The sequence below is a fragment of the Melitaea cinxia genome, chromosome 24, assembly GCF_905220565.1.
Source record: "Melitaea cinxia chromosome 24, ilMelCinx1.1, whole genome shotgun sequence".
NCBI lineage: Eukaryota > Metazoa > Arthropoda > Insecta > Lepidoptera > Nymphalidae > Melitaea > Melitaea cinxia.
The window spans coordinates 5,885,384-5,899,966 of NC_059417.1; the positions used below are offsets into that span (position 1 = coordinate 5,885,384).

At 36.8% G+C, this 14,583-nt stretch overlaps 2 protein-coding genes across 2 annotated transcripts in view; one reads left to right on the plus strand and one right to left on the minus strand.

The window, feature by feature from the left end:
- LOC123665476 (ubiquitin carboxyl-terminal hydrolase 20) overlaps positions 1-6,223 on the plus strand; it is a 30,469-nt gene extending 24,246 nt beyond the window's left edge. The window contains exons 18-21 of the mRNA XM_045599775.1: positions 265-408; positions 3,475-3,601; positions 4,627-4,755; positions 5,286-6,223. Of these exons, the coding sequence (XP_045455731.1) occupies positions 265-408; positions 3,475-3,601; positions 4,627-4,755; positions 5,286-5,771 (886 nt within the window). The 3' untranslated portion in view covers positions 5,772-6,223. The remainder of the gene's footprint in view (positions 1-264; positions 409-3,474; positions 3,602-4,626; positions 4,756-5,285) is intronic.
- Positions 6,224-10,018: 3,795 nt separating this feature from the next.
- LOC123665505 (zinc finger protein PLAGL1-like) lies at positions 10,019-11,518 on the minus strand. Its single transcript, XM_045599798.1, has 2 exons — positions 11,029-11,518; positions 10,019-10,893 (listed from the first exon to the last, which is right to left on the minus strand). The coding sequence occupies exons 1-2, from the start codon at positions 11,516-11,518 to the stop codon at positions 10,019-10,021; spliced, it is 1,365 nt and encodes a 454-aa protein (XP_045455754.1).
- Between the last annotated feature and the right edge of the window lie 3,065 nt (positions 11,519-14,583).

Sequence of the window (14,583 nt, forward strand, 5' to 3'; positions counted from 1 at the left end):
TAAGCGGCGGGACTGATTTGGTTAAAATTTCGTGTGTCCATTTCAATGGGTCGATGGATGGTTCGAAAACAATCGGACCCGCTAGGTTCCGCCGATATCGGCATGTAATTAAATTCGATAGCTGTTATTCCGCCGGGACAATGTCTACCTGGTCCGCTAGTAGTATATATCCTCGCATTTAGCCCGTAACATCCCAACGCCGGGCATAGGCGTCTTTCTCCGTGTAGGGGCTCGCCTCACGGTTACAATCGATGTGTGCGCCAGGTTCAACACGTGGGCGGAGCCGGGCCCCATCGACAACAGCGACTTCGTGTGCGTGCACGGCGGCGTGCGGCCCGAGCGCGCGCCGCACCTGCCCGCGCTGGCCGCGCGCCTGCCGCAGCCGCTCTGGGACTTCCTCAGGGACACGTGCGTACGCTGCTAGCGAGCATTGACATTTCTTTGTATTGACGATTCAAAGGTAGCCTGAAGCCTAAGCTATTTTTGATTCTAATTCTGATTTTGACTGACAGCTCACTTACACCCACACACACATACACACAACAAACAAATGGACAAACACACACATACACACATAGTAATTTACATAAATATGTACACTTATAGGTAGATGCGTATTTTAGCAGCATACCCATGCAATAATACGCATTTACATTTAAACGTACAAGTAGGTAAGATAGTTTATTTTATAAAACTGCCCTACCCAGGAGCTCTGGTCACCTAACCACAGTAACACATTACTTGAGAGCAGTACTATTTATCTGTAATTTTCTGTAAGGTTTAGGTAATTCCCCAGTCGGGCTGCTTCAGAATTTGAGCAGGATATACCTGCCTTTTGTTATTTTATTATATACCTGCTACTGTATCGTGTCCTGTGCTCAAAGATTATCCGGAAGAAATTGTTATTATCTATAAGATCGCCTTTGTACATTTTATATTGCAAAGAAATCACTGACACGCACACTTTATCTATTTCCCACACAAAAATAATCGTCTGTCACTACGAAACTTACACAGGGGACACTTGACAGAGGGGAACGCCTGTACATGGCTGCTCCCCTCCGTGTTGCTCTATGTTATATTGTATCTTTCTTTATACATGTCTGTATTTCGGTGTACATTAAGGATAAATAAATAAATAAATACCTGCTTTGTCTTACCTCAATAAGTTGCATAAACACACGGCACGTATGTTCCACGAATACAATTACATTTTGCACACTCAAACGTGCACGCACAAACAATTGAATGATTTTGATTTTGAAAAATATCTTATTTTTAGTTTGATACTGCAATTATCGACATATTAAAGAAAGATATTTCATACTGAGTTACCAATGTATTTTTAGTCATATTCTTATAAAAATTATTGATAAATAAAAAAAAAGCTCAGACACATTGCAAGAAAAAATCATACCTTATAACCACGCTAGATGTACGAAATAATCGGAACAGAATAGAAAATATACTTTATAGCACAATCTTTATTCACATATACAAAAGCGGTCAATCGTTCACTCTCATCATCATAATTATACAGAGTGACTGGTGAATTACTATCAATATTTAAGGACGTAATATTTGACGATGATATATGACAAATTAATAATGATACATAAAACATAAATATTAATAAACTTCTAAGTAAAGTTAACCAACAGTTATCTTCTTAATTATGCGTTTTCTGGACGCCCTAGCTGCGCTGACGACACAAAACAAGTGTAGTTACATTTAGTTATCGCGCGGTCGTTTACCTACGTCCAAACGCCGCCTCAAGTTAACAGGGTAGCAGGCTACTTTTGATAAACAAGCATGATCCAATCCCCCTTCATACTTCTATCCTGGCTTAGGACAGGCAAAAATACCAAGATAAGAATAGGCTGACCCCCTTTTTCCTATTTAATATTTATTACATAAGAATCTAAAGGAAAAAATGAACACACTTTTGATTTGTTTTAATATTTATTTTTATTTGTACTTACAAAGGTACTAAATTTTTTTATTTTTTGGTAGTTATAAACTTTGGCTTTAATTATTGATCTTTACCGACATAAGATTTTCAGTCCAGAGGCTCAACGCAAGAAACAAATAAAAGAAACTATTCACACATTCAATAATTCAATTACGATTCAACTACAATATTAAAATCATCAACGCAATAACGAGTGTTGTTTACGCAAATAAGTGACGACTAATCCACAAGCGGGAGTTCCCGGGGGCCGCAGTGCGGGTGGCGCGTCTTCGTTGCCATGGAAATGAAAATCGTTTACCTATACGCATCCGAGCCAATCCCAGCATTCGCGCGGTTGGCCGCGATTTTTTAAAGTATAATTTTAAATTTGCGCATTTTTGTGATCTTACCTAAGAACTAACGAGACTCCCGTCCGACGAGGTGGGAATCTTGTAAGAAAAAAGACATAGTCGACCCCTCTCGGGGGATATAAATCGTCTTACGTAATAAATGTTTCTTTATTGATAAGCCAAACCTAATTACTAAAGACAGGTCACATTCACAGACGACATATTAGGTATACGCATAAGATCGATCACAAGGCGCGCGCGTCGGAAGATGGACGTACTCCGGCGTGAAAACCTTACGGCGGCGCTCGCCCAACTGACCTAGTGACCTACTAAAACTAATCGAATTTAGCGGGAATCAGAATTGGTGGGGGTGGCGGCGGGCGGTGGCATGCGACACAGTACAAGGCCAAGGCCGCACGCGCCGCCGCTATGGCTGGAAATTAATGTGCCTACATTTCATTTATTTAAATTAAAATGTATGGGAATTTGGTAAAAAACTAAGTACCTATTTTTTTTACATAATTCGAATAAGAATCATTATTATCTTAATTATTAATAGTAATTCACCAGTCACGCTGTATACTAATATACTAAGGTGTTTGCCGACTTAGATTAAGAACCATCGAATTATGGAGTTTTGAGGGATGGAAGGCGGAAGGGGGAGTTATTTTCGAAAAAGAGTCCATAAAAACGATCTCGACTGCAAGATCAACAAACGATACAACTTACGTTACTCGTGCTCCGTTCCGTAGTTTTCACATGACATTTTCACATTTTGCACGTTATTTTTACATTTCACACGTTATTTTAACGTTTTCACACATTATTTAAAAAAAAAACGATACAACAGATGTTTAACGACTGAGGGATATTTTGCTTTAAAAAAAAATGACGCTCCTCTTAACGTTTCGCTCTAAAGCAATGTAAGCGTAAATGCATTGTTTTTGTCTAAATAACTGTAAAAGGCAAAAGATCTAAGACCATACAGCCTAATTTCATGTTATATTTTTTACTGAAATATATTCTATTTTTACTTACTAACTGTTATCTACGAAGAGTATTCAATTTTTCAGTTCATTTTTAACAATTATTACTGAATATATATAAAAGTGACTAAGTAAAAATAAAAATATATTGAAGTGAAAAACATGACATGAAGAAACCCGCGAACAGGTTCGGCGGCGGACCGGCCGTGTCGCACGCGCACGAGTGCGGCGTGTGCGCGCGCGCTGCGCTGCGGCTGCGGGCGCGGCGCGCGCGCGAGCTCGCCGCCTTCGCGGAGCTGCACGCGATGTTCCAGGTGAGCCTAGCGAATATCTGTATGGCCAATACAAATAGAAAGAAAGAAAGAAACACGTTTATTCGGAGCATCACTCAAAAACGCAGACAGTTTTTACACAAAAAAGTCACACTTAAATAGACATAATAATAATTAATAAATAACTACATATAGAAAAAAGAAATTTGCAAGACCTATTGGTCTATATTATTATATAGACTACAAAAAACTATAACATCAAAAAAAAAGTAAAAAAAAAAATGTAAATACAAAATTCCAAAGAAGTTATGAAAAAAAAAGACGAATAAACAAGAAATGTCCTGCGGCTAAGTGCTGTGCCACAAAAAGGTATCACTCAGCTTGGAGTTGGTTTGTCGTGTGCGGGGATCGAACCCGCAACCGCCAGCCCAACCAGTGCTGCTGCGCCAACGCGTCGGGGAGTTAGATCCCTACGGGTAACGCTGTAATCACGTTCATTGTTTTATAATGTTTACGGAAATTCCTCTTATTATAAATGAAACTACTTTTTCGGATTTTATCGCGGTTTATTATGTTTTTTTACCGGAGTTATCCCGTGACCATGGTCGTAGAAAAGTATCCGAAACCTCGGGCATCTAAAAAACATAATAAAACGCGACAAAATCTGAAAAAATTGTTTAACAATAATAATAATATCTTTCATCGTGAAATGTGATTACAATATAAGCTACACTGAGTCTTCCCAATAAGTTATCGGAGACACTTATTGTGGTAAAATGCGTGAGCCAGTTGTGCCCTTACTGCGATCAGACCGACCGTGTCCCACTGCGGGGCGAAGGCTTTGTCTCTTATGTTGGAGTAATCGCATCCCCCGAGTCAGTCCTTCGTGAGCCGGATTTACGAGTATCAGAATATGATGAATTTAATAATATGTTAAAAATTACATTCTGTCAATCAATTTAGTAGTATATATAATGACAGGTTTAATATACGTGGATTATAGATCATATCCGTACTTCGACAGTCAGATAAAAAAAAACAATAAAACAAAAAAATGTTATTTACAGGAACAAGAACATCCCCGCGCTATTTACGCGATCAGCATGCAATGGTTCAGACAGTGGCAGGCTTTTGTACGGAACAAGTCGCGACACCCGCCGCCCCCCGTCGACAACTCGTCTATCGTTACCAAACAGGTGATGGCATTTTATTGACCAATCATAACGACCATGCATATTCTCATAAATATTCTATTTTCTTAATTAGTGGCTATTAATAACATTCAGCACTTAAATTGGTGTTTTATTTATTTTTTATTTACTACAAAGGTGGCAAACAAGCGTACAGTCCACCTTATGGTAAGCGGATACCGTAGCTTAGGGACGCCAGCAACACCAGAAGCATTGCCAGTGCGCTTCTGATCCTACCCCCCGATCCTCTCTAGGAGCTAACTCTACTTTACTCGCCACAGGAACACAACACTGCTTAAGAGCAGGGTTGTTTGGCTGTGATCTTCTGTAAGGTTGAGGTACTTATCCAATTGGGCTGCTTCAAATTTTAAGCAAAATATTTTCTGCTCTACATTACCTCAATAATTCCTCAATTATATAATTTTGACTATGTTATATATATCTAAAATACTTTGACAAGCCACTACGTTAAGTTTTTACTCCATTTATTCACTCCTCAAAACATATAATTCATATAATAAAATTATTTTAAACAGGAAATCGACGGCGTCACCACCTACGTCCTCAAACCTGGCTCCGATCACGCGCAGCTCAGCGAAGAACTATGGCGGTTCTTCACAGAGACATACGGTGGGGGGCCCGAGGCGCGGCTGTCGCCCCCCAACCCCACTCCAGCCCGCCCCCGGACCTCCCGGAGCTACTCTTCATCCGATAGAGAAGACTACTGCAGCAAGGTCACCTCAGATGTCAAGAACCAGTCATTACAAAAGAACCAATCGCTACAGAACATAAGACCCCGTCGCGCTGACTCAGACGATGACGTCGCCTACTTCCAGTATCGACGCGAGACCAATGGGAACTGTGACTCGGATGAAGATATCGAACCCCGTGAAAATGGCTTGGACTCCGACCGCGATGCCACCGACAACCCCCTCGATCCCCCCGACCTTGAGACTATGTCCCTCAAGTACAGACCGAAAGCGGGCAAAGTGAGAAAGATCAAAAGACGGACAGTGAAATGATTCCTTCTAGCTCTACAGTTCGTTCACAGACTGATGCAGAGGTCTCCGACCGCGGACGATTCCGTACATTCCTATAGTAACTGGTGTTGATGTGCGCATTTACTAGGTTTCTGAACGGTACTTCACATCTGGCACGGAAAAATTAAGAATATTTTTCTATAGATATACTTTTGTCCCGCGGCCTCGCTCGGATGTTAGTGTTTAGTACAATTTTAGTTCAAATTCAGATAGTTAGATACATGCCTCCGTGTCGCTCGGATCTATCTGTAATATTTACAATTGAATGTATGTGTTTACAATCTATCAAATGTAACACATCGTGTAAAGAAAATTCATATTTGTAATGTATATATTCTACACCTGCATTTCTTCGTTCGACTATTATACCGTGGGTTAGGTATTTATTTTTGTTATTCCTGGTTCTAAGTCTATATGTTATTTGTTAATGGATTGATCAGCAATAAAAATATATTTCAATTAAATGCACAATTCATTCATTTAATAAAAACCATTCCATTTTTACATTTTATTTGAATAGTTAAGCAAGTTAGTTAGCAAGAGGTTGAAAAGAAAACGAAATTGATGTCCAAAATATTTATTACAATGAAGACCATATTACATTGTGTTATTATAAAACAGGTACAATGTTTATAATTATTTAATAGGCGTTCCTGCGAGGATACATTCGGTTCACATGTCCCTTTACGTGTTAGTACTAATGTCAAACTACCTTCATTTTACAAAATAAGTTAGATCAACGATCTCAAAGTTTATCGATAAATTTCTATTAAAAGTATATTTTATAAATATTTATATTGACGATAAAACTGTGTCAAAACTTGTAACATTATTTAATATTTTTTTTCCATTTATTTTTAGTAAGTTTATAACATTTGATAAAAAATGCCTTACTCGAAAAAAGCGTAACAAAATAGATTCTTTGTATTTATACATCGTCGATATATCAAAATATTTTTTTTTCTTTTGTTATAATTCGAACAACTAGATGTTTTAAAGGCCCCTATGTTATGTAACATTAATTACGTATACCTACGGATCAGTGTCGCACATTGCTACGAGTAAAAAAACTACAGAAGTAATTAAAATAAACTGTAAATTTAGTTAATATACTACAGAAGGTATATTTTGTGATGATTATTCGAAAATTTTATTTAAAAAAATATATTAAAATTTTGATTTTTTTTTACTTTTTCTTACTCGCAGTACTTTCGTTGCAGTTAAACCGAACTTACGCTTACATTTACATAAATAAAAAAAATATTCGAATTCTTACAATTGTAAACACAAAATAGAATTATGTAATTATTTGGTATTACACAACGTATTTCATTAAATATATATAATTTTATATATAAATACAACGAGTCACACTCATTACCTGATAGAAAACACTGGGAAACGAGAAAAATAACAATAAAAATTATGCATAAAAATATTTTTAAAAGAAAATAAAAGTGAACACTTTGTGTCTCAAAAACAACATACATTTACAATTTATCGTCTGTTGACTGCTGCTTAATAAATAAATGCCAACCACTATGTACTCTAACATTACATATCGACGAACAGCGGCAAACAAATCTTCATACAAGTCTTTGATATGTAAAAACAATTAAGGTATATTTATAATCTAAAAACTTTTTTTTTAAAATACACAAATATATTGCATACATCGTTGTATATCTCTGTATAAATACTAAAAAATATATGATATATAAATCCTGTGCTTTAATTTCTATTTGTACTCAGAGTGGATCTGCACCTAATGTTATTGTAAATATATTATTAATAGAAATCGGTAAATATCACCTGGTAAATTACTTATTTGATATACATCACTGCTATTGTATGACTAGTGGATTAAGACTGAAGTAAATGAAAAACTAATTGATATAGAACAGTTCTTAAAAGATTGGATTATTTAAAAGTTGATAGACAAATAATTGTATTTCTTATTGCCTGCCTGAGAAAAGTGGACAATCTTTCTTTATCTAAAAGTTTATCTTTGTATGTATGTATGTATGTATGTAGGTCTGCAATAATACTATTATGATTTTTGATTGATATTCTAAAATAGGCTGTATTATAATATTTAAGTGGAAATATTGCTAATTGTTATTTTGTTCTGATTATACATTTAAAAAAATTTTTTTTTTTGATTTTATAAAATGAATGAACATAGTATAATATATATACCGAAATTTGTTGGAATGGCCCTAAATTATGAAAAAAAAAATATATTAAAAAATATATTTTTTTTTTGTTCAATTAAAATTTTACACATGTTATAATAAAAACTACAATGTCTTTGATTAGCATAGATGTAATGTACTCAGTTTATCCAAAAATATAATCAAAGACAAATTATAATTAATTACAAAAAGCAAAATGATACATAATTAAAAAAATTAAAAATAAAGATTTCGATATTGCAGCACACACTAACATTAACACAAGATGTTAAATGTAAACCAGCCCTAGGTTGCGTGTATTTCTCAAAGAGAGAAAAGTAACATTCTCTTTTCTCACTAACCTAATATAGTAATTACATTTCTAGACGTAAGAATAAGTTTCAATTGAGGTAGATTAAATTTTTTACAGTCCTATTAACCTAAAAGATTAGAAATATTTACATATTCTATAATATGAAGCGTGTACAACATTGGATCCTTCCGTAACGTGTTTATTTCTCGCTTTTACTAGACGCCCAACATCGATAACGACTATTATTAAGAAAGAAAAATTTTAACATAAAAATTTACGATTAAGTTTTCAAAATCGAAAAGGTTTAATAAACGTAGCTCTCAATTACGAAGCCCTATTTGTTACAATTTTAAAAGACAAAGATTTGGTTTTGTTGATATTTGCTTAACAATCGAAATTGATGTTTTTTGTTCAAAACGAGTGATTATACTTAGGGAGGGTAACCGATTTTAGTGCTTAACGTAGAGCTAAATATTCGCGAAGGTTTTAAAACATATCTATGCTATTCTCTTGGGTGTTACTTTTACTTTTATTCTTATTTATATTTTAATAAAAATTAAAAAGAAAACATTTCTTCTGCAATTGACTCGACAATTTATATGTTTTTAACTCTTCAATAAGAAAGAATAAATGTAAGGCACCTAATAAAGCTGTAACCCTTTCATTTCTTTTCAATCGTACCAAATCGTTTGAATTCCTACAACATTTTTTACAGACGTCTTGACACACTCACCTAGTCTCAAAGTGAAACTTACTACAAATTACATAATTTGGCTCATACTCCTAAAAATATGCTGAGACTATTTTTTGTTTCTCTTTTTTTTCGTATTTGTAGTTTATTTTTATTTAAATTCGATATACATCAAAATAAGCAAGCTTCTTTTGTTCAATTTGACAAAAGAGTTATTGCTTACGTTTATATGTTTGAAATTCTGGACAATTAAGGAAATTTGGCACATTTTGTTTAATCATATCATATCATATCAAGCTCAGTGTACGTCGCTCTGCTTTAGACCCAATCTTTTATTGTCTTAAATGCTAAGGAAACACATAGTGTTTCTGAGGTAAGTTTTCTGAATTTTGATATATAGAGTGTTTGAAGCTAAACTGTAAAATTCAATATAATTAATTAGTCTCAATGGTACGTTTGATATTTATTCGTTTGGTTATTTATAATTGACAGATCTGATTCGATTCCAACCAACAACTTTTTAAGACTATTCTCCAAACAAGGATTATGCTCTTTGTTGTACTAGCTTCGCGTCGAAAAGCAGCACGCCTCTCTAAAACATATCATACAGCATACTGCTTTCAAGAGTCATAAACCTTCATACTAATCTTGCTCACTTACTGTTATTGTCCTAAAAATATTAAATCAGAACTAAGACATGGACTACGCGCGCTGTTACCCTTCTTACAGCTTAGTGTTGGTCCCATTTATACACTATAAACGTCATACATAAACGCTATAAATAAACAATTTACAATTCCGAAAGTACATACACGACTAGATAACATTCATGTAGAATTCGGAAACATTTTGGTATACCTGAGACAAACGCACAATTTGGCAAATTCAATCTGGATCGCGCATTCTTTAGTCCGAGAGAATGTCGTTAGAAAGTGTAAACACATGTTAATGCACTACTCCAGATTATATTTTACAGCTTAGACCAATCTTACCTAATGAGGTAGCTCGGTATTGACATAAGCTAAATGCAGCTAATACGGTACGGGCGAGGCTAGTGAGGCGGCGGGGGGGGCGGAGGAGGCTTTGGGCTCTGAGCTGTCTGGAAGGCCTGCGTGAAGGCCGGCAACCGTTGCTGCACGCGGCCCTCCTCAGTTGTGAATGTCGGTTCACGTTCCTCTAGCAATCCTAGCATTTGACTCGATAACCCCGACGGCCCCTCCCCCGGGTCCATCAACAGAGAACGAACATTGCCTGAACCGAGCAGATGAACATCCAGTGGGTCGGAAATAGGCTGCGTCGGCATATATGGCAAGTCGGACGGCGTCTGAGGATAAGGCGGTGGGACCATATACACTACAGGGTATTCGAGAATTTCACTGGGTGAGGGCGGATTCTCTAATTTTATATCTAAAGGCTCCACTTTTATATCCAGGTCTGGTGGAATTGCAACAATTATATCAGACGCAGGCACCTCTGGTTGACACTCCTGTGTCTCTTCTTTTGGAGTAACGGATTTCCAAATATCAAAACTGGAGCTCTCTATAGGGAAATCAGTAAAGGTCTCCTCAAACGACGAAGCTTCAGGGAGTGGATCTTTTGAAGTACCAACTGCGGCTGACTTCCATGATTCATCTGGATGAGCATTTTTAACGTGACGAACCAAATGATCTTTACGTCCAAATTTTTGTGGGCAGTAAGGACATAAAAAATCTCGTCTACCTGTGTGCACAACAAGATGCCTTCGAACATCTTTTGCTGTAAAAAATCTTCTGTCGCAATGATCACAGGTAAATTTTTTATCAGTCTCGCTCTTAGGTGTGCGACTCCCTGTATGAACTTTGAGGTGATTCACAATGTCTTGTTTGGTACCAAAGACCTCATCGCAAATTTTGCATTGTAAGTTACCTTCTTCGGCAGAGTGTAAAGCTGCATGTTTCCGATAGCTCAGTAGAGATGTATAAGATTTCCTACAATCTGGCCGTTCACAAGTATAAAGTTTTTTAATGGGATTATGCACCCTAACATGATTAGTGAGATGATCTTTACGATTAAAAGTCTTACCGCAAATATTACAAGCGAAGGCTCTCGCCTCACTGTGTATGAGGCTGTGGCGCACGAGTTTAAATTTAGAATTAAATCGCTTGTCGCACAAATCACACGAAAAGGGAAGCTCACCAGTGTGGGAGAGAACGTGCTGGCTAAGCTTGCCGGGGCTGGAGAAGCGCTTGTCGCAGGTGGTGCAGACATGACGCTTGCTGCGGTTGCGCGGGCGGCGCTCGGGCGCGGCCCCGCTGCCGGCCGCGCCGCCTGCCTCAGGCTTCTTGGGCGGCAGTGTGGGCACTCTCCGAGCGAACTTGACGGTACGGAAGGTGTGCTTAACACTGCGGCCTGTACCACTACGGGCGACGAATTCCAGCTTCGTGGGCAGCTGAGAGGCGGGTGGCGCTACGAACGTCTTCTGCGGGGCGGCCGGACGTTGGCCGCCCGTCTCCTCCGTGAACTCGGACCCGCTCTCCTCGCCTTCTCTTGGGTTCGGTGACGGACTGGCCATCTCGCGCACATTTTTGACGAGCTCGGCCTATATCTCCTTGTGTTTAGCTCGCCTCAATGTCGTTTCGGCTCCGCGGTGGCGCTGGATCGTCGCGATGGCAGAAAACATTTCTGTCACATTGACGGTCTGGAAGCCCTTTTTCGTATTCGTGTCACATGGTTCTCGCGGAATTTCTGGAGTTTATCCTCGATTTCCTGTAGCGCTCGTATCGCACTGATATCTTCGCTTTTGAATTTGAGTGAAAACGGCGCAGGAGGACAGAAAAATTAGGTGAATTTGATTTTTTTCAAAGAAATACGTAGCGGTTGACATCGAAATGTCAAAATAATGAAATGAAGCCAAAAAGCCATGTCAAAAAAAAATCCGCCGATTCGTCGTCGTTTCTCCTTGTTTAGTGATGCCATTTTTTTTTAAAATACCATGAAAATCTTTTTAAAATATTTATTTGACTTACAACAACTTTACAGCTTTTTTTATTTCAAACAATTGTGTGATTAGTATGTTAAACAATTTATTCATGATAATTACAATTAACAACTGACTAACATAAAAAAGCAAAATTACTGAAGTTTAAAAGAACAGAAAAAAGTAGACTACAAAACGTGTACGACTAGTGACCCGCCCCGTATTTGCATGGATAGTAAATTATGATCTAAATCTAGTTGTAGATGATAGTGAAGGGGCTGGTGCAGGGGTGGTCGCATCAAGCATTTTATATTGGTGAGGCTTGCGCTTGGATTTACTTTCTCTCACTGTTTTTTTTTTATGATAATTCCTAAGTAATTTATCTTAGATGATATAAACCATATATGGTTCAGACATTGCTATATTGATTATTTATTATATATATTTTTTGAACTACAAGGAAAGCAAAAAGCGGTATGGTCCACCTGATACTAAGACCATACCGCATTTTATGGACGTCTGCAACTCCAGGAGTATGACAAGCGCGTTGCCGACTTTAACCCCGACATCAGGACTTGGTAACGATCCCTAATTCTCCACTTAGAAACCAATAAATATTTATCAGTTTCTAAGCGGCTTTTGTCGCTTTTGATGGGATCCTAATGACATTTTTTTAAATAAGGATACCGATAACGTCGTTCCGCGCATCGAGTTAATCAATTTTTGCGCGGAGTGGCAACGTCTCAGAGATGACGGTAAAAAGACGAGTATACTGTAGACCACACGACTGAAGTAAAACTTCTTTAGTTGCCCCTATACTTACAGTAATATACGAAACATAACTCTCATAACTAACTTGTAGTGGTGTGTGGAACAGGGTGTGAAATTCCTCATCCACCACCGCAAAGGGAGGATCCTCCAACCAGACGGGTGTAGTGTCTGGTGGGGTAATGCCCGAACGGTTGTTTGTCGGGTTCTTGTATATATACTCGCTCTGAAAACTTTGATAGCGCGATGTTGCATACGTCAGTTTTCTCTATTTACGTAGTTTGGATACTGCTCGATAGATGTCGCTACAAACTTATACGTCCCTCTCTTCTTCCGTTCACATCACCCGATCACACTTTTCGTAACGCTTTCATCACGAATTCACCAGTTTACTACCCAAGTCAAGCATGCGTAAAAAACTCTTACTTCAAAAAACATCTTTATTTAGTGAAGTTAGAGGTAACGTTATTGGTATCATTACCAAGCCCTGCTGGACACTCTCTAAGAGCTGTGGCTACCTTTTTAATCACAAGAAAGTTATAAGTAATGAAACTAGTATCGTAATATTGTTTACGTGTTTCGTACTATATCTACTTATTTACATTTTAACATACATTAATTAACTTTTAAAAAATTATTAATTAATTGGTAGGTTTAATAATGATAAGATTTTACCGATGTTCATAGCAACACTCGATATCTCCCTGTAATAGTAATTTAATAATTTTTCTGTGGTTAACTATACCCTGTTTTTTTTCGCTACGGACTAAATTGACACATGCAAATGTCAATTTTCGAAATAATGATACCAGATTTTTAGTAATAGCGTTGTACTTACGATACCGGTTTTATGAATCGTAACTTTTTACTTTTCCCACATAATTTTATTACTATTTTTTGACGAATCTTTTAAAAAATCATGGTAACTATGGAGCATCACAGATAAAAAAAATTTTTTTCAATTTTAATTACTCATTATACGGAGTAAATACAAAAATTATTTATTTTTTGTTAAAGAATACGCAATAACAAATTAGAAATCGGTTGATAGACTGTAGCTAATGCCATAAAAAAAACGAAAACATGGCGCTTTTTTGAGTAAATGGCATTCGTCCTTCAACCTCTGAAGTGTTTGAATGCGCCCGTTGTAGTATGCGATTTCACGTGTTATTTGTTTCCTTTTCCTTGAGTTTGTTTGTTTTGTTTGTTGAAGTGAAACTTCGCTAGGTTACGCGTCACATTTTTCGGTTACGCGTCACATTTTTCCGTTACGCACCATCTTTTTCTTATCTTTCAATCTACCACGGTTGATTCGAATGGAGTTTTTACTTGGTTACTGAATCTTGTGGAATGTAAACAATATATTTCATATTTCAGTTACCATAAGCTATCAATAACAAAAATATATAATAGCGATAACATGATAGTAATAGTTCTATTACAATTAATGAAATGATGTTATAATCTTAGTAGTGATAATATAAAATGAAATAATTGTATTATTTGTATTCATGTCTATGATAATAAAAGCCTTTTGTTAAATTTTATCTAATTTAACTTTAATATCCAATTTCTGTAAAGTTGAATATAGTAGATCATTTTTCGAAAAATAAGGTCATAAAGAAGTTTCACTTCTTAACTGTGTACACAAGTACATGAACACATTTTTTTGTTACGTTGTTTATTTTTATTGTGTTGGACGCTCAGCCCTCAACTTTGTCGCGTAAACGCGATGAAGAAAACTTTTCGCCAAGAAAAAGACAAGAATATTTCTTTCATCGAAAGTGAAAAAAACATGATAATGAACGCGTACAAATATATATACCTCGAAAAGAGAACAGAATCTCCAACCGAAACGCCCAAGAAAAACGAATGTGTTTTAAAAACTGTTG

Excerpts from the sequence above, each read along its gene's own strand:
- LOC123665505 (XM_045599798.1), bottom strand. The coding sequence starts at position 11,518 with ATGGCCAGTCCGTCACCGAACCCAAGAGAAGGCGAGGAGAGCGGGTCC. Across the intron at positions 10,894-11,028 it reads CTTCGCTTGTAATATTTGCG|CTTTACACTCTGCCGAAGAA; the intron begins GTAAGACTTTTA and ends GGAAACATGCAG.